The 20402-nt window shown below is 40.5% G+C and overlaps 1 protein-coding gene across 1 annotated transcript; it reads left to right on the top strand.

The window, feature by feature from the left end:
* The first annotated feature begins 28 nt into the window (after window positions 1-28).
* Window positions 29-20113, top strand: glt1d1 (glycosyltransferase 1 domain containing 1). Its single transcript, XM_022193152.2, has 12 exons — window positions 29-542; window positions 814-965; window positions 1117-1222; window positions 4792-4843; window positions 5983-6019; window positions 6440-6496; window positions 13038-13136; window positions 13834-13883; window positions 16008-16051; window positions 16533-16653; window positions 17197-17295; window positions 19628-20113. Exons 1-12 carry the CDS (start codon window positions 475-477, stop codon window positions 19778-19780), a joined length of 1038 nt encoding a protein of 345 aa, XP_022048844.2. The 5' UTR covers window positions 29-474; the 3' UTR covers window positions 19781-20113.
* The last annotated feature ends 289 nt before the right edge of the window (window positions 20114-20402 follow it).

The following is a 20402-nucleotide window of genomic DNA, read 5'->3' on the forward strand; positions in this document are numbered from 1 at the left end:
TAGAGATTTATGCCAGTGACGCACTCGGTGAGCCACCGTGAGAAGGAAGTAGTAAAGCGGTTACGTTTTATTTTTTGTTACAGTTGATTCAGGTGTTACTTATGTTTGTCACGAGACAGGGGAGTGTCTTTTTTATTTGGTTACGAGACAAAAAATAAAAAATGGGCGAGAAATGTGGGCCAGCAACAGTACTGTGCCGCTACCGTCGTGTGTTTCCAGGGGGTCATATAGCAGACGGACTGGTAAACATTTGAAGCGTGGTGCTCTGCCAACATAAGCTAGGCTTGCTGGTCGTTGTTGCTGTCGTTGCTCCACGTAAGGTACGGGCATGAGTTCAGGAAATGTGAGAGGAGTTCGGTTTAGCAAGCTTTACACGCACGAAGGTGCTGCTTGCTACACCGTTCCAACTGGTTTTCCCAATATTAATCGGTGAAAAACTTACTTCGCTCGACAAATTCAGCCTTTAGAGGAGACATGAAATTGCTCTTTCTTGCCTGTCTCAGCCCTAAAACTGGGAACCATACTACAGCTGAGAGAATAAGGTAATTTACATCGCTGCTAAACGTTTCCGCCTACAGTAGCTGTTAATTTTTAGCCTGTGAAACTTCATTAGTCACGAGCAACAAGTCATCTGTTAACCACTGCAGTTCTAAAAGTAAAGTAGTTGGGAATTTTCCGACTTGACTGCTCAATTGGCAGTAGTAACCCAGCTGTAACGTTATGATTCCGTTACCTGACTTAGCCTCTGCAACTGTACTTAGCCACTCTGTCTTCCTACCAGCAACCCATAGTCAAATGTTTGTTCTATTTTAGGTCCTACATTGAATCAGCAGGACACACCTGTGAGCTCAGAGATGCAGGAGAATTTCAGTCTCCTGCTGATGTGGCGAATCTAGTGTCTCAAAATCCTCCGTTTGAAGGTGCACTGGCCATTCATCTGTTCAGAGCAGGCAGACTTCTCCTGGGTAAACATGCCTTTTGTCATATTATCTGTTTACTTATGTACTCCTCATACTTACAGTCTTTTGTCAGGATCATATTAGCCATACAAAATACACAGATACCTGTCCCACCAGCGTCACCACATTTCTGTTATATGTGTGCTCTTTACAATAGACATCCAAGTACCCTTTGGCGTTATCTTTGGCGGAACAGACATAAATGAAGATGTGAAAGTTGAGCAGAAGCGTGTGGTTATGGAGCAGGTGCTACTGAAAGCCAGGTGATTTTGCTGCAAAGTACTATTTTAAAAACACTGACAGTAATTCTAAGTAGCTCCAAAATAAGCACATTTTAATCCTTAGGTCAACACTTCACACAGACTAGGGGTCAACTAATTATTGCATCTGTTATACAGCATTGTTCTAGATGTGACTGTGTTTTTTTTATTTTTTTTTTTTTTTTTAACTGATTGCCAGTAAAATAAATCAAGTTGAATCTAAATATATATGGCCTTTAACGCAGTGGTGTCTCTTTTTCCGTAGACGTCACTGTGTGGTCTAGAGAGCACAAAGTCCACAATACTGTCTGACCGGGTACATGTTACGAGTAATGGTCCATCAACAGTAAACAATACAAGTTTAATGCTCTGTTTGATTTCAAACATTTGATTGACCAAGCGCATTTCAACAAGTTTTGTGCTGGAGTTAAAGTCATTTTAAATTTAACACCAATAAAAGAAAAAACATATCAGTCAGTCCTTACCACAGCCTATGCAAACGTCTTTGGAAAACAGTGTTGAAACTGTAGTACGGCTGCTGTCAGAAGCAGTAGGCATAATGAAGACCATGTTTTACTGTCCATCACTGTGCTCATATTCCACGTAGTTCATTTAAAATACCATTTAATTGTAAAATGTGTAGATGGCGGCTTTGACAGCATTCTTTATTTAACATCTCAGTAGGAAAAGGTACATAGGTGCAACTCGTGACATGAATTATGGATACATTCCATTTAGGAGCGCCCATTCAAGAGTCCTGTTAGTGTTCGTGCTCATTCCCTGGTGTGGCTTTCATGTGACATTAAAATGAAAGAAAGCCATCATTGTTGTATTAGTTATACTTGAGCTTGTCCTACTGTGACAAAGTAACATGTCTCCCACGAGAAAGGCCTGCTGGTTCTGTTTGAATGAATTATGTGTTGTGACTGTGATATAAATTTGGCAGTACAGTGATCTTAATATATTACTTGTCATTTGATCAATTATTCGTCATACATATGTTAGAAATGAATTGAAACATGTTTTGCTAACTTCCTTTTCTCGAGGTTTCATGCAGAAGTCGCCATCCTGAAGTACAAGCAGGAAGTAAATGTCTTAATTGAAACTGACTATATGAAGACAACCCCTGATTTCATTAATCGTGTGATTTTTTTTTTTTTTTCAGGCTGAGGCATACTAACACCTCTTGACTAGCTTTGCCATCTCAAAACAAGCTCAAAGCTAAAATAAATCAGCTGAATTAATGTAAATGATATGAATTATATTGATTAGGCTGTGAAAGTATACACCAATATCACCTAAATGTCAAATGATACAAAATTGTGTGACCTTTTAGTAAGTGTATTACCTCAAAGTTAACTAGCAGGGAATTTGCTCTTGTGTAAACTCAGTTCCTGTTATTTATACATCGCTTAATCCTCATTAGCCCATCCTAGCTGACCCAGGGCAAAGGCAAGAGACACGCTGGACAGGTCGCCAGTCCACCACAGGGCCACTCAGAAAGACAAACAGTTGCTCTCAAATTCACACCTGCGGACAATATAGAATTACCAATTAACCTGAGCATGCTTTTGGACTGTGGAAATAAGCCAGAGAACCCAGAGAAAACCCATGCATTTAGAGGGAGAACATGGAAACTCTGTGCAGAACGATCCTAGACCCAGGCGAGGACACAAACCGGGGATCTTTTAGCAGCAGTGCTAACACCCAAGCCACTGGGCAGCCCTCTAACAGTTTAGATTTGCTGTATCATATTTATATGTCCCACAGTAGGTGCAGCAAAAGTCAGTACACATTTCATTGTTGAGATTCAAAACTTTTATTTTTTTTAAGTGCTTTTTATGTCCACCTTTATTTTTGAAGACAGACTCAATTCTCCTGGAGGATACTAGTGTGGCACACATTTTTTGGAGAATGTTCTTTCATTTTTGACAGTTATTTTTTTTCAGCTACACTTCGCTGGAGGGCTTGTTTTGCCTCATCTTCTTCTTTAAAATACAGCTAAGGTTCTATTAGATTCAGGTCAGGCAAAATACTTGGCCAGATCTCAGTTTGGCAATGTCTTTTGGATCATTATGTTGGAATTTTCCTCTTCTGTCAAGCGTCTGTGTACTGGGAGTCATTTTGCCCGTCAGTATTTTAGCATAACAACAGATATGGTGCCATCTATAAATCTTACCTCCCCAACACCTCTTCAGCTATTATCACACTCTCACCTCTGTGCTTCACTGTTGGGATTAGACTTTAATGTGGGAGTCCAGGGCCATGTTAATGCCAAACATGCTGGGCCCCATATGAGCCAGACAAACTTATTTTGGTCTCATCTGAGCAAAGCATGTGCTCCTAATATTCATCAGGCTTCTTTTCGTGTTCTTTAGCAAAGTGTAATCTTGCAGGTTTGTGCCAAACAGCAAGCAAGGACTTTTTTCCTTGGATGCTGTCCATAGAGGGAGACATTATGCAATGTCCCTCTCACTGTCTGAGCTGTCACAGAAACTCTGATGTCCATTGATAACCCCTCTGCCAAGTCTGACACTCTTGCCCGTCTGCTTTTCAGAGCTAGATTGTGCAAGTAGTGCTCTGTATGTCTTCATTGTAGGAGGACGACCACGGCAAGCTGATTAGAGGAACAATGGCTCGTTCTGTAGAAAGGTCTGATGTTCACAGTTAATTTTCTAACATTCATGATGTTAGCCTGATTAGACATCTCAGGTGGTCTTTAATGATCACAGGTTTTCTACTCTGGGGTCTGTGTTTTCTGTATAGTCTTTACTTTGCTCATGAACTTAATGCAATTTTTGAGAGGTGATACAATGTTGATTCATTTGACATTTAAGTGATACTTAAAAGAAAACCCACTGGTTGTACTGGGAAAAAGATCTGGATCTCTACAGCATCATCCAGCGCCTGGCACACTGCCATGAAAGAATGAGGCTGAGCACATCTAGTCTAACCACATTGGTGCAGGATATGTGTTTTTGTCCTATCTGACTTAAATGCTGTAGATTTAACAATGTCACGTCCTTTGCCCTGACTCCACACTGTAGTGCCTGTTTTCATTGTGATGAAAATAGATGGTAGGGCATCCATCTAGTGAGTCTAAGGGGATAATTGCCTGCTGGGAGAACTGGGGAGATCCAGCTCTTGTGACATCAAACATCTCAATCCACCCACCTCCCGCCGTTAGTGCGTTCACACACAAACCTTGATCATGAAATTCAGTCACCACCCAGAGCCTGGCGGCCCATTTAATAATGCACGCTCACATACGCAAATTAATATCTCCCCACTGTTTTTTGCTCCACATTCCCTTCATTTCCTTCATCTTATTCTTGGTATATTCGTTCTGAAATTGTCTGCCTTCAAGCCACAATCAGTTTTTCTGCTCTCAAGTGTTTAGTCTCTTCCTGGAGACTATCATTTTTTATTGTTGCCACTGCTTTTTCCTGTATTGTTGTCAAAATTGTCATTGCCTGTAAAAGGCTAGGATTTACTGCCTGTAATAAAAGTTCTTGTTTTGCTGAAAAGCTTTTTACAGCAGAGATAATGAAGTGCCTTTTGTTCCCAATCAGGTTCGCTGTTGCATTTACTGACAAACTGAAAGAAGAAGCAGCATTATCTCTGGTATGATTACACTCGTTTGTATTTTCATACACTAACCGCATCAACAGCACACATTTTCAGACAATCTCTCCACGAAGGTATTGATTGTGTTGCACTGGATAGCACACTTCTAAAGTGCAAGAAGTAGTTAAGTTAACTTTTTTTGAAAACATGAGAGAGAGAAAGAAGAGAACAGTGCCTCTCTTACCTCTGCACATCTGGCTTACCAGAAGGTGTGAATACCGGCTCGACGATGGAAAGGTGTGAGGGGGTTCATGCTTTAAGCCTTAATGTGTGATGGCAACATGTACAAGTTAGTGATTCACTCATGCTGTGTGTTTGGCACCAGTTCTTTCTTAATTTCACCACAACAGTTCCACATGTGTCTAATTGGTGACTAAGTAGTTTAATTTTGTCTGCCTGCTATTCTCCTTTCGCTGTATAAACTTAGATCTTAAGGGATATTTTAGCATTAACAGGATAATGACCCTTTCCTCCATCACATCATCTACTATACCACAATGCTGCTGTAAAAAGATCAAGTAGTGAAAGGAAAGTTTTTGTGTGCATTTTATGGCACATGTATAGACAGCAGGAGCCTGACAGCATCTAAAAACACAACAGAAGGCCTCTTGCTATACAAACAAACACAATATCCTGCTCTGTCCCATAATAGTCTGGCATTAAAACAATATTACAGTGTTTTATTTTCAGATTAGATTGCAGCCGTAGGCTGCAGATTAAGGCAAGTGGCATGCTTTATCTCTGCCATTTAGTGCTGACAGCAGGCAGACAGGACAGGCACTGAGAGGCATTGCACGCTTTTTATTGTGACAGAAAACACACATAGGGGATGGATCTGGTGTGATAACATCCAGTCAATTTCTTTTCCATCCCCTCTGATTTATTCTGCGGCACCCCCATTATCTTACTAACTGCTGTCCTGACTTTGTTTTAAAGTTTGTATTTTGTTTACATATGCTTAGAACACAAAGAGTGTTAAATGGCTGTTTCTGACATACAAAGAGAGAAGCATGGTTGGTAATAATCAAATGTAATTTGTGTAAACAAACATTGCCAATAACTACTGATTGATTTAAAGTACTAATGTGTTTTGGTATTTGTTTTAACCACAGATTTCTAATGTTTTCTCTCTAAAGGTGTCCCAGAACAGTAAAATCTATGTCCAGCCCCAAGGTAAGCTCTGCAGGATGAATATCATCCTCTGATGCTGCGCATCCCTGACTCGCCGTTGAAGTGTTACATTAATCAGCTTTGACATTTTTTCCTCCATTATCATACTGTCTGCAGTACTGAGTTGTATTTGCTCTTGCCATTGGCCACCATACCATGGAGGACAGCCCAAATCACTCTTCCATGTTGTTTCCCACCAGTAACCTTGTTTGGCAAATAGTATCCCTTCATAGATTAGACGAGCAGCCGTGGGCCAGCTGCACGGCTGAGCCCTGACCACTGAAAGCTTATTTTTCAGGCTTGTCATGAGATAGTGATCACACTGAATTGCTTTTTGCATGGAGCACAAATAAGTTTTTTCTGCTGATGTATACTATAGGCTTCATGAAATGCATCATTGATGTATGTGTGTTTATTGTAAAGGTATCAAGACAGAAGTGACTGAGAAATTCTGCTGGACTGAATTCTTGAGGAGCTCAGGTATTACAAGTGCTTCAGTTTGTTGTCATTCTAGATGCTATCTGAAAAATGTGGGACATCTTGATCGACAGGACTCATGATCAGCTGTTTGCAGGGTTATTTATTTTGACATTTTGGCTTTTCTTTTTTAAAACATTTATGTTTTTGGTGTACTAACCCTTTAGTAGCAGGACTGAATGGTGAATATTGAAATTATTGTGAGTTTGTATTTGTCATAATTTGCTTTTTTTTTAACAGCAGCTTGTTTTTCTCAAATAGAATTTTGATCAGCTCTTGACTTTTTCTGGTCCAAATATTATAAATTTGACAGTAGCATCTGATTAAATTATTAGAGTTACATCGACAAACTATTGCAGCGATAGTTGTGTGCACGTCCCCAAAATCTTAGTGGGATAGATGCTCAGTGCATTGTCTGATGCAGTAAAATAGAGAAGTACTTGCACACTGAAATTTAAGCCCCTTTATGAATAAATAACATAGCAAGTGGTGTCATTTCAGCTATCTGTACACAGGTGTGCCACATTGTGTAGCCATTTGCAACATTGTACTTGTACTTGTACCTCTGCCATTCTAGAATACATCCTTCTCTCTAACCTCCAGTATTAGTAGTAGATTGTTTAGTGCAGTGCAGTGGAGCCACCACTGGGAGCACAATAGGGAATACATTTATACACCCTCAACCTGAAAATTGGCAATAACAGAGCATAAATTTACTCTATGCTCTGTTTACAGAATTCCTCTTATCCAGTCTTTTTTCTTCTGTCCTCTGGTCTTCCAATTCCCATTTGAATTGCTCAGTAAAACTGCACTGAGCTTCGTCTCCACAAACAGCCTAGACTTTAAATTGGACATTGCAAGATGATGTCCATCCCAAGTACATTAGTGCTCATAGAGAGCGCCGTTGAGTACAGAGAGGAACAGTTGATTAATAGCTCTTGAGCCCAGGGCCATTTATCACCATGTTTCACAACCAGCGCAAGTAATACTAATTTTCCTCAGTCATTTCTCCATTTGTTATACTTGAAATAGGAGCCACCATTCTTGTACATTGACTCAGGCTCGATGAAAGCTCTTTAACCTGACTGAAAGTTATTTTTGAGAGCTGTAAACAGGGGTCCAGTTTCTGCATATGTGCTGGCTGATGGTGGTGATTTGTCAGTGTTAATTTTTGTGGATGTGGGACAGATGGATTTCATATTGGGGGAAAAAAAAATCATACTGTTCTTGCCAATGTTATCACCACAGTGCTTTAACAAGATAGCACCTCCTCTGGATTTTATTTTTTGATATGTAATAAATACTACTGACTGTGACTCCAAGGCAGAGAGCTTCTGTCAAATAAACTGACCCCTCAGTCTATACATAATAGTTCTAAATATCCTTTTGTGAAAATAACTGTGCTTATGTTGTCATAAAACTGACATTTTAAGCATTGTTGTTCGGTTGTCATCGGGCGGTTTGGGCTTTCTGCTGTCTTCCAGATCAGATGTTCCATGTCTTCCATTTGCACTCTGATGACCCGCTTTGTCGCCTTTAATAATAAGTGTCAACAACTTGGCTCATATTTTAAGATGTCTTCAAACATAACAATACAGTTTGGCAGAAGTGACTCCTGCAGCCAACCTGTATTCTCTCCTGCCAACTCGCATCCCCACTTTGTTTTCCACACACACTCCCAGCACAGCAGGGGGCACTATCCCATGTGTGTATTCTCTCCTCCCAGATCTTGCTGCATATTGATGCACTCCCCCCCCCCCCCCCCCCCATCTGGTGTGATATAAATTAATCATCACCAAATTGCAAAATCTAGAGTATATTGTGTATAGGCTAGCTTAACAAAGGTATGTGGAGCTTTGGGAATGAATGCGTTCTGTGTGGCCCAGTGCTGTGAAAAGAAACTCCTCTGGTGAACATAAAAGAGGCAAAGCAATCCTCCTACCTGATTGAAGATACATGACTATACTGTACGTATCTCTGTGTTACCCTTTGGATGTCATGTACTCTCCAAAGGCACAGACTTCAGCACTGAAATCCAGAGGCTGTCAGTTCATGAAAGCCACTTGGTGTGTGTGCGTGTGTGTGTGTGTGTTTGTTTGTTGTTTTTGGCCCCTGCTGTGTGCCTAGTGAGGTAGAGTTAAGGGGATAGATGAAGTACAGCACTGTAGAATGAGCAGCGATACTTTAAATCACTGAAGGATGAAAGGGAATAAGCAGAGAGTTTGTTATTACGTTGTCCAGTCACTTGATCCTTAAGGAATAGCGTAATTATTGAATAAATTACACGGGACACTTTCAGTAAAGTCAGAGTAATTAACAATCTAAGGACGAGCAGATGTTAAAAGTGCAGCACCTGTTATCATTTTAAAGTGGAAGAACATGAATGAGGAACAGTGTCATCCTTGGAAAAGCCTCATGTTCCTTTGTCATTACACCGCCAGCTTTAAATGTCACTTTTACCAAAACCAAAAAAGTTGAATTTGTGTGAATGAATTACAGCTTCTCTATATGCAAAACAAATGTGATTTTACAGCTAAAGATGTTGAAGCACATTTATGCAAATACTTACCCCAGAATGTAAAGTCTGACATGGATATAATTTTTCATTCTTTCTCAACACTTGTACTTTTTATTTACATTGGCTATTTTTCTCTGCAGTTTCAAGAAGGCTCATTAAATAGACCAGTTTTTAAAATATCACGATAGAAATTCAGTGCTGCAACCAGCACACAGTTGAAGATTTTGTAGAACTGTATCCAACTACAGCACAAATACTACGATTTTGCTTGTTCAACACAGTGTTTGTCTTGACTAGAGGTGCTGCTTTGCAGTGAGAGCCTCTGCCTCTCTGATGTGTATTTCCTCACTGGTTTCTCCACACAGATGTTGACTCAAGTATGTCAGAGTCTGTAGTGTATAATTCATTTAGTCTGACCTCATATTTCACCTGCGGGCTGCGAACGAAGTGTTTTCTCATCGTAACTGGTTGGCTGCAATAAAAAAATGCATATAGGATAGAAGTGCTGATTATTAAACCTCTTTAAAATTGAGACATATTGCTAAATATCTTAATACATCAATCAGACACAACATTAAAAAACACTTGCCTAATACACTCAAAAATATAAATGCAACACTTTTGTTTTTGCTCCCATTTTTTATGAGATGAACTCAAAGATCTAAAACTTTGAAATGGTGATACACAATATCACCATTTCTCTCAAATATTGTTCACCAATCTTGCCCACATCTGTGGCATTGTGCTGTGTGATTAAACTGCACCTTTCAGAGCGCCCTTTTATTGTGGGCAGTCTAAGGCACACCTGTGCACTAATCATGGTGTCTAATCAGCATCTTGATATGGCACACCTGTGAGGTGGGATGGATTATCTCAGCAAAGGAGAAGTGCTCACTATCACAGATTTAGACAGATTTGTGAACAATATTTGAGAGAAATGGTGATATTGTGTATGTGGAAAAAGTTTTAGATCTTTGAGTTCATCTCATAAAAAATGGGAGCAAAAACAAAAGTGTTGTGTTTCTGTTTTTGTTGAGTGTATTAGATAGTTCCTCAAAAAGCTGTGACCCATTGACACATGGATTGAAGAAGACCTCTGAAGGTGTCTTGTTGCATCAAGACATTAGTGGCAGATCCTTTAAGTCCTTTACAGACTTGCTTCTCCAGCATGTCTCACAGATGCTTGATCAGATTCAGTCAAGTCATCAGCTTGAATTATTTGTGATGTTCTTCTAACTATTCCTGAACATTTTCTGCAGTGTGGCAGTGAGCTTCCCACCAGAGCATGGGATGCCCTGCTCTTGTGCATGCAGGTTCACAGTATTTGCTCACTGGGACGAAAACTGTACCATCAACAGCTTCATCTGTTGTTCCTTCATATAGTTCTGACACATGTGCATTGAAGGTGGTGAACAGAAGTCAGCATGCGCACTCTATGTGATCTGCAGCTGCACAGCAAGCTGCAATGCAGTATGTTCTGACGCATTTCAGTCATGATTTCCATGGAGGTTTTCGGCAATTAGTGCTGCAGTGACTTCTCCGGGGGTCACACCAGACAGGCAGCCTTCACTCCCCACATGCACAAGTGATCCCTGTTCCCCATGACCCTGTCATCGGTTCACCAGTTGTCCCTGGACCACTTTTGGCAGGTACTAATCACTGTGCACTGTGAACAACCCACATGATCTGCAGTTTTAGAGATGCTCTGATCCAGTCATTCAGCCATCACAATCTGGCTCTTGTCAGAGTCGGGCTTTACATTTGCCCAGTTTTTCTCTTTCCAATTTCAAGAGCTGACTGTTCACTTACTTCCTGATATCCCACCACTTGACAGGTGCCATTGTAACAACATAATTAATGTCCTTCACTGCACCTGTCAGGGGTTTTAATGTTCTGGCTGAGTGGTTGATGTCTCAACTGTGTGGCCTTGTTAATAAATGGGATTTTCTTTATTAAGTTGTGTTTAGGTGGTGTTGTCATTGTTTTGTCGACTCCCTGCAGACTCCGTTCTCTGTGTCACCCTGTACCACTCAAGAGATTAATAGGAGCTGTTCAGATAGATGTGCTCCCACATTCATACACGCACACATACTGATTAAAGCATTAGGGGGTTGCTCAGAGTGGCCTACTGAAATCAAAGGCAAACAAACAAAATATATTTCACATAGAACTTCAGAGAAAAAGAGAAAATAATGCTGCCGGCACAACAGATGATTTGTACAATTTGTTTTTCTTCCCCCAGGAAAGATGAATTATGTCTTAGATCCAAAAAAGGTTTTGTATTTCTTTGAATTTCTTCCTCGTTTCGACAGGTCTGTGCTCTGATAAGACTCCAGCTATCCTACACTATTTTCCTGCACCTTGTTCTGAAGTAGTGACAGGGATGTTTAACTTAGCTGACATGTTTTCACATATTGCCAAAAATGCAAGGAACTTTGATACATCCCACAGATGTAAGCTTTTTTTGACAATCGGCTTCTAGGATCAGGGTCAATGCCCAGGCTCCACACTGTCATTTTAAGATGCTCTTTAATAGCATTAAAAGAGCTGCTTCATCCTTCTGATCTGGACTTATCTGGCAGCAGGGGATTTCACTCGACTGTCACTGTGCTAGAAGCACGTGCTGGAGTCTGTCTGTCCTATTATTTTCCAAATGGTTTGTTTCCCACTTTTTGACACAAAGTGCATTTCTTGCACTATTGCCTGTAGAACTATCTCAACGCTGTTGATTTTTCCCTTTGGCTCATTGTCATCCATAGAAGGTCAGAGATTAAACACTAATTTTCTGACACTTAAGGAAACCTAATGTTAAATTACCCCAATGTATCAAAGGCTGTTGGCATTAAGTATTACTTTCATTGATTCATCAGACCTAAACAGGCATTGCCTTGATGCTAATCTTGCTTTAAGTTCGCATAAAACTAAGTCTGTCTTCTCAAGCAATGTAAAAACTACACATAATGGCAGTAAAATTGCTATAAAGTCTAAATCTTTTCTTCTCCTGAGGCTTTCTGTTTATATCATTTATCAGTCCATCCAGCTTTTGGATGGATTGTCATTAAATTTTGACATTTTCATGGTCCCCAGAGGATCAAATCTATTATGCTGACTTTAATAATCTCTTAGTTCCTCTCAGGATAAACATTATCCCCTAACCTTTACTCCGTGCCATCATCAGATCAAAATTCCAGTTTGTCTAGTGCTTTCTTTTGTGACCAAGTACCTGGAAAACAAATGTTCTCATCAACCTAAATGGCAAATCACCATTAAATGGCAGCTGTTTAGCATGCTAACACAGTAAACTAACATAGTTTACTTGTGGTATAAACTCACAGTCTGTTGCCATTTTGAGCAACTGTACACTAGGCAGTTGTAAAGATAATTCTGCTACAGCTTTGCTAGGGATACACGTGTAAACAAGTGGATACAATCCAGCGTAATTAAACATTATAATATCAGGTTCTTTTATCGGTAAGAAGACTGACAAGCCACTGTTTGCGCACTTCCCTTCATTGTGGGTCTGCGTTATTAGGGTCAGGACTTTCATCCTTTGCCTTTGCAGGGTCAGGTGTCATTCAGCGGTTGTTTGCATTTAGCAGAATTGTGTGCCTGCCAGTTTCTGACTAATCTCTGGATTGACCTGAGATGATCTGGGAAAAGAGCCGATTGCATGGCCCTGCCTCTCAATTAAAGCAGGGCTCTCTAAACGTTGTGTTGTTAGCATGATGTCGGGTTAGCTCATTTGTGTCCGCTGCTGGTCCGTGAGCAAACTGTCACCCAAACATTCTGGCTGTAGTTATAATGCTGCTTTACACTCTGATTAGGCTGCAACCTTCCAGTGTTTCCAGCAGACTATTTCCCTGCTGATCACAGAATTGTGCAAGCACATTAGTCACTGCTGTCTTATTTTCCTCATGACCTTGGGTGATGTATTGCTTTCATTATCTGCTGATGTACTTGGGATGTTCATTATGCACTGTTTTGATATTGTGGCCCTGTCTTTCTGTGCATCTGGCTGCTCTCCAGGTGTCGAGAGTGAGCGTGTGGATGAGCTGCGTGTCTTCCTATTGGTCTGTGGCCTCAGAAGAGTTAAGGACCCCCTCTATTTGGTGGAGGTGTTTTCAGGTAAACCATAAGGTTCATAATGTTTTATTTTATGTATGTGCTGGCAGTGGAAACCATAAAAAACAAATGCAAAGTCAAGTAATATAGCAGCTGTCAGCTTTTATAGGCAGTTTTAACCTAATGTGAAGGAAACCCCCTCATTACAAAGCCTTTCTGACTGTATTTCCGTAGTACTCTGTGGTAGAGACACTGTCCTCATCAATTAGGAATGATGTTAGATTTCAGTTGAGTTTCAGCTAATTGAAAATTTATGTGGGCGAGTGTGTGAGATCCCACAGACAGCTCCTCTTGTTGAGTCTCTCCTTTAATTTGTTTCTTTTTTTGAATTTTGCCCTACATGTATCAAATATTTTCAGCTGTTAGATTTGCCCCTGATTGAGACGAGTGGCTCCTTTTTCAAATCTTCTTGTGTTTTATGTGGCTTTTATAGCTGTGGTAATAAGACAGCACTAGAGGGCGTCAAATTGTATAATAATTTTAAGACAAGCCACGTACAGGGATCTTAACATGTTGTTTCTTGGAGGTCAACTGTACTATTTGTGTGCTTTAAAATGAAACCATGTGGTGCAATAAACAAGTATATCTGTAGGAATTCTGTGCAAAAAAAAAAAAAACCAGCTCTATTGCTTTGGAGAAATCTCTTGTTGCTCATTTTCTGTTTTTGTTTACAGTGCCAGTTTTATTTTGTGTCTTTCAGAGTGGCATTGTAAGGATCTGCTGAATATTTTGGTCATTATTGGGCCAAAGGTAAGCACACAGTCATTATACACCAAGTCTTCTTTTGCTTTTTCATACCTGCCATGTATCTACCTCTGCACCGTGACTGTCTGTGCTGCTGAAATTACCCAGAAAACCTCCCCTGGGAATTTAGACAGGCTCTAATTGGATGTAGCAGAGATACAGGCTTTAGCTGTTTAGCTGGAATTAACGGCCAGCGCTGCAATGAAATGTCTTCAGCAAACCAGACAAGGGTCAGCAGCAGCAGTGTTTCTGTTGCTGTCTACCCGTCTCACTACTTGATATACTGATGCACTGCCTTCCTCAGATTAGCACTTGCCTTTGAGTAATGACCGGAACAGAGCCGCCTCATTTTAATACACATGAATGAGGACGTATCTGCACATGTGCAGGTATAAATTACAGGCAAGGCAGTTTGTAGCCCTGTCACACGACATCATATTTCTGTCCTGTATCTACCCCCGAGACATTAACTGCACATATACAGGCTATGCGGCTTCATGTCAAGCAAGTCAAATAAAAAAAAAAACAAATGCAATTGAACTCTCACAGCCTGCCATGATTTACAATATTCATAAATCAGTCCGACTGTCAGCAAGACAATCACCTAACATTTACTGTGAAAGTTTTTTTAAACTGATTGCACTTTTATGTTAGAATTTCTGTCTTCCCAGTCCTGCAGATGGAAGTGATATCCTGGCCAGCAGCAGCTTCGGTGCTCTGTTCTTTTTTTTTTCCTATTTCATTTCCAATCTTTCAGTCAATGATTTCTCTGTATGCGTGTTTTCATCTTTCCATGCTCCTGACTTGCTTTGATATGACATCAATGTACAGTACTTTAGCGTCTGTTCTTTCTCTCAAACAGTGGTGTCAGGCAAAAGGTACGTTCTGCTTTAGTTTCTGCTGGAAAAACAACTCAATTAGACATGGCCAGGGGCTTATAGACTGTCTTACTGCCGCTTCTTGCTTCGCTATGCTTTGGTGTTGTTTGATGAAATGGTTCAGTGGAAGCAGAGACGTGTGATTCATCTCGACACCCCTGAATCACAGAGGAAGCGTGTTTGTTTGTCTGAAAATGAAAATATGCTGTTATTATTATTATTACAGTAAACATGTGTTTGTATGACCGCCACATTTCCCCAGTCTTTATTATTGGATGACTCTTTTGGCTAAACGTACACAGCACTGAATAGATTAAATGAAGTGAAAGTATAATCTAAAAATACGAGCTGGAGGTAGAATGAGACATGCCTTACTCAGACTGTCATGACATTCTACAAATCCACAGCTACTTCATTCAAGTAATAAGCGCTCTGGCTGTGCAGCATCTGTCATTAAGAGGAAAATTCAGGTCAGTTTGTCAGCGATGACACATCTGACTCGTCTCTGACGGAGCTTTATCATCCGCCGTATTATTACTGTGTGAAATGAATTCAAGGATTGTTCTAAAAATGTAATGGTGCAGCTCAGGAAGTTGGCCGGCTTTACACCAGATTTGTTGCTTAAAATAAGAAAACACATAAGACTACATTGACACTATTTTTAAGCAGTGAAAATATGATTCATTTGGACAAATGATTTATAGTGCCTGCCTTCCTCTTCTGACTGGTCCTGTTTCTGTTCGTTATGAAGACTTTGCTATCGGACAGTGCACAGTCTGTGCTTAAATCATTTGTTTGTCAATCATGCTCTATCCCCTGCTGGTTTTACAATGACTGCTAAATCCCAGATTACACCAGGGGACAAAACTGTTCTCAGTTCAGATTCTTTGACTTTAATGCATTTTATTCTTTAAAGCAAATTTGATAAAGACATTTCATAAGCCATAAAAATGGAAGAGAAAATAGTAGCAGCTTGCTTGGTAGCATCTTTGACCCAAATTGCTATGCTTTGACTTTTCTTTGTGCAGACTAATGCACGCAAATCCCACATTGCAATTAATCAGATTGGCCACCCACCCGACCCTGACCCCAATCTCTGAAAATACAGGATTTCAGAGAATGATTTTCTCATGATAGAAATTATTAATTGTGTCATTGTTTGTTTTATCCTGCCGATTAAGTCATTGCTGGCATCCTTGATGAAAACACAGCTTTTCACAGTAAGAAATGGGCTTTCACTTGTTTTTTCCAGATTGATCCTGTGCTTACTGCCGAAGTAGAAGCTGTTATCAAAAGGTAAGCCATCTGCTATGTTTTGTTTTTGTGTTGTCATTTGATTATCGCATTAAAAGAAAACTAGAGAGATCTGACAGTGTAATTGCCATGATCTTGCTCCTTTTGAAGACCTTCTATTTATATCATGCGGTACACACGTATTACACGTCTAACCAAACATAGCTTACATATATTTTAGCATAATGTAAGTGGAATGCAAATCTGTTTGGCATGCCAAGATCTCATTGTTCCCTTTTTTCTTAATTCTGTCCTCCCACTCTGAACTCGTGGCTGATCTTTCATTTTTCCGCCGAGGGCCTTTACCACAACTTTATAGCAGGAAGCTGCCCTCTCTGGTTAAGACTTTACCTGGATGCTCCGTGCATGTCACACATAGGGCAGCCATGTTTCTTACCCTAAGCTTGTCGCTGCTGTTCAGCATCATTCACGCCTCTGTGAGCCCTGAGTCACGCAGAACTGAGCTTTGCTACTGCCTCCATAGAACAGCAGGGGTTTTCTTAGCCCAGGAGAGGAGCCAACAGGAGCTCCATGCTGCCATGGAAAGGTGCACCGCTGTGGTCAACAGCTCTGTCTCTGAGGGCATGTCAGCTGCCATCTTAGAGGTAAACATCTTCAGGGGCTTATGAGTAATTAGACAGCAGCATTTTCAGACTTAAGCAAATTGTTTAGTACGGGAATTTGATTCATCAAGGTATTTAAGGAGAATTTGTCATCCAAAGCCCCTTAAAAATATCTGAACCATGTGAATATATTTCACAGCTGCTCTTGTCTCGCTGTTTGTTGCTCGGCTACAATGTTATCTGACCACTTCAGGGACAGTTATCCAAATTAATTGCTAGACTCCAATCTTTTCCATTCCTGAGTGAGCAAACCCTCCAAATCCACCTAATCTCTTTTAAACTTAGCCAATTAAGACAATCCACAGTAGGCTTAAAGTCTTAATAGTATGCTAGCATGTTTCACTCAACAACCTGCTGAAGGTATTAGCTGATACAGATTGTTAATTCTTTAAGTGAACTGCACTGAAGAGTGGAATGGCCAGGCTGTACAGTTTTCAAGGTGCTTAGGTGCTTTCGTCCTTGTAATGATAGAATGAAAGAAACTTTGGTCTGTGACTTTGTGTTTAATGATCTCTGCTCACACAGGCCATGGATCTCGGGGTACCCGTGTTGGCCAGGGACATTCCAGGAAATGCAGCTGTGGTGCAGCATGAGGCCACTGGCCTGCTGTACTCTTCACCTCAGGTATACAATGACTGACCGGGTCCACAGGTGCATTAAGTCCTGCTAAGCTTTGTAGTCGATAAACACCACCTCTCTCTATAAAGTGATACCGTAGCTGCAGCTGCTCCTGTACCATTAGTTGACCAAAAAGGTATTGTATGTGTATGCTCCCTATCCTAGGATACTGTATCTTAAAAAGTCTCACAGTTTTATCTGGGAAAAAACTCCAACTTCACAGTATTTTGTCAAACTTTGTACTTTAAATTCCTGTCATTAGTCTAATCTAAGCAGGTAAAAGATAACAAAAGGCATCTTCTTTTGTTTTATTTTAGTTTCCTCAGGTGCTTAGATTAGAATCAAAAAGTGCAGGCTTTAGAGGCAGAACAAAGAAGCCACATAGTGATGCAACACATAGCAGCAAGCTGGAAAGTGCAAAGTGAGAAGCCCCACGAGAACTATTCAGTCTGATATTTAATGAGGCTTGATGCAAAGGGAGAACAATATAAGCTAAGGCCAGTTGACAGAGGTCTTAAGCCCGGTACTGTCAAGACGCCATGCTGTAACGTGATGTTGTTGTGATGGCAGAGTTAAGTCCTCTCTGCACGTGTGCTCAGCTGAGCTGCTAGTAGGAAACTCACACAGATGGTTGCAACTTGGGCTGGATAAACTACGACGTCAGCCAGGAGCGGTGGCCAGTGAGTGATCGTCAGCCAGCAGCGTCTCACACTTACACCTTTTTAGAATTTTTGATTGATGGTGTTTCTACTTAAAAACACAACTACATGACAGCGGCTGGATTTCCATGCCTGCTTTTCTTTTTCTTTTTTATGTTTATGGTTTGTTTCATTTGTTGCTGTTCTCTACAGATTAACATCGGAGCTTTTTGCTGATAATGATTTTTTGGCCAGACTTTATGACGTATGGGGCTGATGTCTGTCTGCCTTTGGTTTAATTCAGTTCAGCAGTTGTTGGGAAGCTTTTAATGTAACTAGCTGCCGACAGCTGGAGTAACGTCATCTTCACTTCACCTGTGTTTTTTCTGCTCTGCTTTGTCTACACTGCACACATGCACATAAGTATGTTTGTGTCACTATGCCCCTGGCAACACTCCATTGACATAACATATCTCTTTGGCCTGTACTCTAAATATCATGGCTCAATGCCTAACTCTAACCCTTACTTTAACCTAATTCTAACTCTTAAACCAAAATAAAACCCTCTGAAAGCTGCCTGTACTCATGGGAACCTCAGTTTGGTCCCCACAGTGACAGGAGGTTCCCATGGGTGGCTGTGCAGTCCCCACCGGCATATAAAACAAAACACACAATGAAACTAAGTAGAGCACTGCAGAGACTTCCATACTGAGTGAGGATGAGACAAATGCACACAAATTAGGTAAATATCATGAATAAAACAATTAGTTTTTACATTTTTCCCTTCAGGTTTTTTTTTTTCTTCCTTTGGTTTTTTGGTGGAGCGAGACACTATTATCAAGAAATGTGTCAAAAGAACCAAACACACAAGCACTCGTACACTTTTAAAAGGAAAAATGGCCTTTCATGCCTGGCTCTATAATTTGCACTAAGAGTGAAGTGATTATAAGCGCTGCGCTCAAAGGTTGAGCTTTAATCCTGTTGCTGAGGATTTATAGCGCTCATATGGCCATACAGAAGAGCTGTTTCCTACCAAGAGCCTCTCCAGACATAATCACATCACTTGAAGTGAAGCAAAGTGAAGTGCCCTGCTGACTGGCAGTGGCTAAAACTCTGTGTGCCCATTGGCTCTCTGCAGCAGTAAATTCTGGCTGCCATGTTGCAAGAACACTTCGAGGCACTTTGACTTCATTTTGTTGGAGGCTTCTCTCGGGCTGCCGGGCCAACACATGAGCCACTAGGATTCCGGATGCTGTGTCTTTGCATCATACCTCAGTCAACGCTCACTGATGGTACCGATACTCCTTTATTAATTGTTAATTTTTTTATCCTCACATTCCCCTCCCAATGACCAACTGCCAGCTTGTTGGGCAGTTTAGTTTAACTATAACATTTTATTTAGTCAGGTTTTCCCTTTCTTCAGAAGTAAATGAGAGGTGACAGCTATTAGGATAGACTGAAAAGGTCTATTGGACATCTATATTTGGATCTGAAGCCACAAATATCTTCTTCCTTTGGCAATGTACAGACACTTTTGAAGTATTTCCTAATCGGTGCACTGGCTTCTATCTGAGTTCTGTTCTTGTGCCTTGGATTATCTTTTATGCTTTAAAAAAAACATATCTCCAGGCACCTTCACTGGCAAGCTTTAAGTGGCATTTGGCAGTAAATGAGACTCATTTCTCCTTTATCCTTGCCAGGAATTTGTGCATCAATCTCAGAGGCTGTTGTCAGATCGTGAGCTGAGAGAGAGAGTGGTGAGGAATGGAAAATGCTACGTGGAAGAGCATCACAGCCTGAAACAGGAGAAAGAAACCTACCAGCGACTCGTGGACACTCTACACGGAGTGTAAGGTCTCAGAAGTCAACCCTACTCGGTATACGTTCTCAGGAAGTACAGCTGCAGAAACAGGACATTACACCTGAGTATTTACTTTGCATATGTATGATTTTTACAAGGGTCTATTTGCACAATACACCTCTATCTTCACTGCCAGATTAAACATTATGCTGGGAGCACTTTGAACCAAAGATTTACAGTCGGACTTCTTGTTTGTCTTGTTAATATATTTTATGCATGTGAAATAAGGTGAGAGGCTCTTATTTATGGTTTACAATAACTATAGCAAAAGCATTGATTCTCTGTTGGTGAATTCTGCTTAATAAAAGAGAGGGTAACAACTTTACTGATTGTTTTTGACTGGTTTGGGATATGAAATTGTTTTGTACTTGTAAAATTACAATTTCCTCTTCTGGGACAAAATAGCTCTTTGGCACTTTTTGAAAGGATGATGTTCTCTTAAATGTAGTGCAGGATTTTCTGTATTTATGCTGCCACATCAGTTTTTAGAAAAGCGAAATGATTGGATTTCACGCACAAACAAGCCAGCATAAAAGGTCTTTGCAGCTGCCCTTATAAAATGTACTTTAGGCAGCACACTCAGATATGGACTGGATTGAAATCTGGGGGGAAAA

The sequence above is a fragment of the Acanthochromis polyacanthus genome, chromosome 7 (genome assembly GCF_021347895.1).
Source record: "Acanthochromis polyacanthus isolate Apoly-LR-REF ecotype Palm Island chromosome 7, KAUST_Apoly_ChrSc, whole genome shotgun sequence".
Taxonomy (NCBI): Eukaryota; Metazoa; Chordata; class Actinopteri; family Pomacentridae; genus Acanthochromis; species Acanthochromis polyacanthus.